The 6,447-nt window shown below is 40.9% G+C and overlaps 1 protein-coding gene across 3 annotated transcripts in view; it reads left to right on the top strand.

Annotated features, from left to right (window-relative positions):
- Positions 1 to 6,447, top strand: part of PFDN1 (prefoldin subunit 1) — a 62,106-nt gene that overhangs the window by 33,240 nt on the left and 22,419 nt on the right. The window contains exon 4 of one of the 3 annotated variants that reach the window (XM_011935347.1): positions 5,663 to 5,665. The exons of the other annotated variants lie outside the window; for them this stretch is intronic. Within the exon in view, the coding sequence (XP_011790737.1) occupies positions 5,663 to 5,665 (3 nt within the window). The remainder of the gene's footprint in view (positions 1 to 5,662; positions 5,666 to 6,447) is intronic. 3 annotated transcript variants of the gene reach the window in all.

The raw sequence follows: 6,447 nt of genomic DNA, 5'->3' as shown, positions 1-6,447 counted from the left end.
TATATACATATAATGTATATATATTTTATGTATATGTGTGTGTACATATATATAATTTAGCTTGTTGCTGAACTTTACGTGAACAAAATCACGATTGTTTTGCCTCACTTCTTTCGCTCCACATTGTGTTTGTGAAGTACATCGTGTTATCTCTTGAGATTGTGAGTTGTTCATTTCATTGCTGCAAAGTGTTCCGTCATATAGAAGTACCACAATTTATGTATCTAGACAGTCCATTTTTGTTCTTAACAAGTGAAGGTATTCTCATAGAATATTTTTACAGTTTATCTTAGCATCTTGCTAAGATAATTTTCAGAAACTACCCTCCACCCACACTCCAGGAGAGCTTGCATCCTGGAAGGAAGTATAAAACGTCTATACTCCTGATGGTTAAAATTAGCTTGTTGATTTCCTACCTTCCGTAGTAGCTGGATAGCTAGACACTTATGGATGTCTTTTTAAAATTTTTATCTTAGAAATCAATGCAAGATGTAAAATTAATCTCTTTTGTATGTTGTTTTGACTTGGAGAGTCTTGGGTGAAGTGATTTCTCTTATTGTGCATACATTGGGATTTCAAACATGAGTACTTATCTCTTTATAGAGCTCATTTGCATTCTTAACATTTATAAAAATGGATGTTTGTTTTAAAATAGTTTTCAGTTATTTAGGACTTCAGTGTAAGAGAGCCTGCTGGTTGGAAACCCCAGCGTTTATCATGAGCTATATATAGTCTCTATGTCCTGATGTCTTAGGGCTTAATGTAGCTGCAGAACCCTCCTTTGTGGCTTTCAGAGAAGAGCTGGTATGGGTCTGAAAAAACCCACCATATATGCTCTTTTTCTGTGTGAGCATTTTTTCTTATTAATATTGTCAATGCCTTGTTCAGTGTGTATGTTATGATCCAAATGCTAAAATTTGCCCAAATATAAAGCGTCTGTGATGCATTTTATTTCCTTCATAGAAGTATTTTAGATCTGATGAGAACTCAGATGTAAGAGTTCAAATAGATTGGTTCTTTTTTTTTTTTTTTTTTTGAGACAGAGTCTTGCTCTTCGCTCTGTCACCCAGGCTGAAGTGCAGTGGCTCAATCTCAGCTCACTGCAAGTTCCACTTCCCGGGTTCATGCCATTCTCGTGCCTCAGCCTCCCAAGTAGCTGGGACTACAGGTGCCTACCACCATGCCCGGCTAATTTTTTGTATTTTTAGTAGAGACGGAGTTTCACCGTGTTAACCAGGATGGTCTTGATCTCCTGAACCCGTGATCCGCCCGCCGCAGCCTCCCAAAGTGCTGGGATTACAGGCACAAACTGTTGTGCCTGACCCATAGATTGGTTCCTTTAACTGGATAACCTTTCTTATTTATCTTGAAATATATATTACAGATATTTAGCACACACATTCATACACCCTTGATTTGATCTGTTCCCTGATGGGGCATCTTCATTTTATGATTAAGATAAGAGACTTAAGATAATTGGATTTGCATTCCAGTTAGCCCAGAGTTCAGCTTTTTGCATCTAGTTTCAGTTATTCTTTTCTTCTTGGATACATTGAGTTCTTGTTGCTCTCCTTGGAATACTTATCTGTCCCCACACCCAACTATTCCTTTGAATGCTTTAGGGAGTTGTTGACCTCAGCCTTCATTGTTACACGCTTTATATGGTCTGTAATCTTCCCTGTCTAACCATATGTCCTTAGCCTCCTCCCTCCCATGCCTGGATTCCTCAGATCATTTTCAGGCTGCCTAGAGAATGATTTGTTTTAATGAGTTAGACTTTGGATTTTCTTTCATGTTATTACATACTTCCTTGCCAAGTGAATCAGGGCACTTTTCCTTATCCTAGATTCTTACTCTGATCAGTCTCTGTTCTCACATCACAGGAGTCCTCCAACCTGAAGTAATAGATACTGGCCATAAAAAGCAAGTTCAGTACTCCATGTGGGGAAGGCCACACCTTTATTAATAAGCATGCTACACGTCAGCTCAGAAAAAGATCCAAGGAAAGGTTGACATTTCAGCCATAAATAGAATTTCCAAGTCTACTAGATTTACAACAGAGCGTTCATTACCCTAAATTCCTAATTTTAAAAGCCTTATGTTAATTTAGGAGTTCCTGGCCGGGCGTGGTGGCTCAAGCCTATAATCCCAGCACTTTGGGAGGCCGAGACGGGTGGATCACGAGGTCAGGAGATCGAGACCATCCTGGCTAACACGGTGAAACCTCTACTAAAAACAAAAAAGCTAGCCAGATGAGGTGGCGGGCACCTGTAGTCCCAGCTACTTGGGAGGCTGAGGCAGGAGAATGGCGTAAACCTGGGAGGCAGAGCTTGCAGTGAGCTGAGATCTGGTTACTGCACTCCAGCCTGGGCGACAGAGCGAGACTCCATCTCAAAAAAAAAAAAAAAAATTTAGGAGTTCTTCATTCTAACTCTTACTGTTCTCTAAGCCTCAGTTTCCTCATCTATAAAATGAGAATATTGGATTAGAAGATCTCTAGGGTCACTCCAGTCACTTCTATTAAGTTTATTGTTATAACCTTGGTCTTTTTCTGAGTTATCATTTTAGGAGCAAAAATGCCTCCTTAAAATGAAAAGATGGAAGAAAGCAAAACAAAACAAAAACAATTTCCTTTGTCCAGATCATTGTCTTAATTTAAAAAGTTAAAGGCGGGTCACGGTGCCTCACGCCTATAATCCCAGCATTTTGGGAGGCCGAGGGGGGTGCAGATCACCTGAGGTCAGGAGTTCGAGACCAGCCTGACCAACATGGAGAAATGCCGTCTCTACTAAAAATACAAAATTAGCCGGGCGTGGTGGTGCATGCCTGTAATCCCTGCTATTCGGGAGGCTGAGGCAGGAGAATCGCTTGAACCCGGGAGGTAGAGGTTGTGGTGAGCCGAGATCATGCCATTGCATTCCAGCCTGGGCAACAAGAGTGAAACTCTATCTCAAAAAAATAATAATAATAATAATAAGGCTGGGTGCCATGGCTCATACCTATAATCCCAGCACTTTGGGAGGCTGAGGCAGACAGATCTTTTGAGCCCTGGAGTTCGAGACCAGCCCGGGCAACAAAGTGAGACCTCATCTCTACAAATAATTAAAAAAAATCTGGGCATGGTGGTGCATGCCTGTGGTCCCAGCTACTGCAGAGACTGAGATGGGAGGATTGCTTGAGCCCAGGTGATCAAGGCTGCAGTGAGCCTTGATAGCGCCACTGTACTCCAGCCTGGGTGACAGAGTGAGACCCCCATCTCAAAAAATATATAAAAAATAGAAAGTTAATTGGAATCCTATTTTTGAAGCTAAAATGAAAGTAGTTGTCTACCTATATCTAAAATGTAATTCAAGGTGATGGTATCTCTTTTGATATCTTTGCAGTCATTTAAATTACAGAGATATCCATGTAATGGCTTAAAGGTAAACTACATTAGGCATCTTGTTTTGGAAATATATTTTCAGATAGAACTGAATAGCTTAACTCCACATACATAATAGACATGCCCAGGAAGACATCACTTTATTCATTTATAGTGTTTTATCCTATCTTATAAAATATATGATACTTAGAATAGTAGCATGCATGTTCCTGTGTTTAGATTCCTTGAGTGTTTATGAACTTTTTTTGTTGTTGTTGTTGAGATGGAGTCTTACTCTGTCACCCGGGCTGGAGTGCAGTGGCGCAATCTTGGCTCACTGCAGCCTCTGCCTCCCAGATTCAAAGGATTCTCCTGCCTCAGCCTCCTGAGTAGCTGGGATTACAGGGTGCGGCACCATAACTGGCTAATTTTTGTATTTTGATAGAGATGGGGTTTCACCACCTTGGCCAGGCTGGTCTTGAACTCCTAGCCTCAAGTGGTCTGTCCACCTTGGCCTCCCAAAGTGCTGGGATTACAGGTGTGAGCCACTGTGCCCATCCTGTTCATGAACTTTTTAATGAATTGTATCTTATTTATTTTTATAACATTTTTTGTGAATTTTAGTTTATCTGCTGATGCAAACAGTTACACCATTTTCATAGAGCTTTTACCATTTTTATCTTACCATTTTATTCATTTTTCAAATGATTTTTGGTATATTATTTCATTTGTAAATAGAATGACTAGGGACGATGCTATGTTGCTAATTATGACTAATTTGAAGTTTCTCCCAGCTCACTTTGTTTTGCTTCCAGTCTCTTACCTGCTGCCAGCATAATCGAAATATTTGAATTCCATCACTATTCACAAAGCTATTCTTTTGGTTACATAGTCATCTTGTGAGGAAGTTTTTCCAGAATGGACACAGATGCATTGTACTCCTAACCTTTGTGTAAAACAATTTAGTTCATTTGATTCTGCTTTTGTTTTTAAGAAAACCCACGTGGGGGTGGAACAATACTTCCAGGTCAGGAAACATTATCGGTTTCCACTGATGTTTTATACGTAGTCTGTTTTTATATGAAACTCTAAAGGCTCAAACTCTGTGATGCTATAAAGACATGGAAAATGATTCTTTCTTAGGGTTGGAGGAAGTGATGACTAGTGTTTTTTTTTGCTGGTAGTATCTGATAATCCCCCCTCCCTTTAGCTATTCTAGGCCTGTTTAGTTGTCGGGCGTTGTCGGACTGAATTGCTAAAAATAACAAATAAGGGGGAGGTGGTTCTAAGGCCAGCCCTGGCTACTGTCTGTAATCTGTTTAATTTAGTTCCTGGGGAGAAAGGGCAAAAAGAACATGGTGCCATTCTTGTTGAATGGATTTTTTGTTTAAAGTGCTCATGAGAACATTGTTTGAGCTCTCCCTTTTCTCAAACCCCACAGGGCTCATGCACCCACATTCACTTAGTGTGGAGCCAGAGCCTGGGGGCTCAAAGAGCATGCTGGGATTCAGCGGTTGTGCTAGAGATTAACCAGACAATTGTGGTCTTCTGCTGATCTTTTAATGTGGCTTTTGACAATGGAAATGTACATTTAGCTTGTAAGAGAGTGAGAGTGAGTGTGGTGGTTAGACATGGGGGGAGTTAGTGTGTGAATAAGAATATTTCTATTTACTACTCTTCCCTAACTCAGTGTTCAGAGAGTCAGGTGGTTTGATAAAATAACTGCATGTGTGATTCCAGTACACCTGCATTTAAACTTTAACCCACACCACCAGCATAAAGCTCTGCTTTGATTTGACTCTTGACCTCTCTGTGCCTTAACTTCTTCATAATAATAGAAACAGCTCTCTATAGAGACAGCAGTCTAGTACTTGCTTGTAAAGCTGTTGATGATCACTGAAGGAATGATTTAAATGCCTTTCCTATCCCCTGCTGTGTACAATTTTCTAGTGGTGGAATGTGTGAAAACTAGGAGCAGATTTTTAGGGGAGTGTGTGTGTGTGTATGTGTGTGCGCGTGCTCCACATTCTGTGTTGACTCACCTGAGGGCTTAATGATTTTTGTGTTCTGAAGTTTATTGATTTTCATGTTCTGAAATCTCATCCAAAACCCTTTCCTTTGCAGTTCTTATTTTGGGGAAGGAGGGGTGTCTAAACCTGATTACTTTAACACCAAAGGTAAAAAAGGATTGTTTTTATTAGAGATCCTGGGGGTTTGTTGGGGCGAGATGCCATGCAAATGTCTTGGGAAAGCATACATCAGTGAAGATTGAGGTATTTACCCATAGCTTTGGGATCTGAGCAGGTAGACATTGCAGGCTTTGCAATGCCTGCTTTTAGATATTTCTCAAGTCACAAACCTGGGTTACTCCCTAGTTTAATGATAGGCTGCTGCATTATCCAGGTGAGAGATGATGGTGGGTTGGACCAGGATGGTGACAGTGGAGGTGATCAGACTCTGGATGTATTTTAAGGTAGAACCAAGGTGACTGGGTATAGGAATAAAAGAAGAGAGGTGAAAAAACTGAAGTTTTGGACCTGTGATTAAGGCCCAAATGCTCGCCCTCTTCTTCCTCTTCCTTCCCCATATGTCACTCATTCTCCACGAAAGATCTGGAATGGGTTCATGGGAGAGCAGGCATTTCACCTGGGCCTTGAAGGTCAGCTGGAAGTTTGCTAGGTGGGGCTAGGGCAGAGGGGAGGGCATTTCAAATCAAGGAATAGTGTGGACAAAAGTCTGGAAGTGGAGTGGTGGTTGCAGTGGAGTAACCGTCCATGGGGAAATGAGTGAGTGGGAAGTGAGGCTGGAAAGATCTAAGGGAAAGTAATTAAAGTGAATGAAATTAGCATTGCTTCTACTCACTTTTTCTAAGTACTGCTTGTTCTATGCAAGTAGCTGTTTTAAGTCCCAATGCTATTCGTTCAGTGTGGTTTCCACTCAGCATTCCATGTGTCCTGGGCTCCACAGAGGGAACGTCCTGCTGCAGACATTCCCCAGGTTTATAGGAACAAATGTGCTACTGCTCATTCATAGATCAATGTTACCTAGTCAGTTTTCAAGTTTTGAAACTAAAATTTTTTTTTTCC

This window comes from Colobus angolensis, unplaced genomic scaffold, assembly GCF_000951035.1.
Source record: "Colobus angolensis palliatus isolate OR3802 unplaced genomic scaffold, Cang.pa_1.0 Scaffold142, whole genome shotgun sequence".
NCBI classification, from domain to species: Eukaryota; Metazoa; Chordata; class Mammalia; order Primates; family Cercopithecidae; genus Colobus; species Colobus angolensis.
The sequence above is the reverse complement of the archived record's forward strand: the minus strand, read 5'-3'. Positions and strand labels throughout refer to the sequence as shown.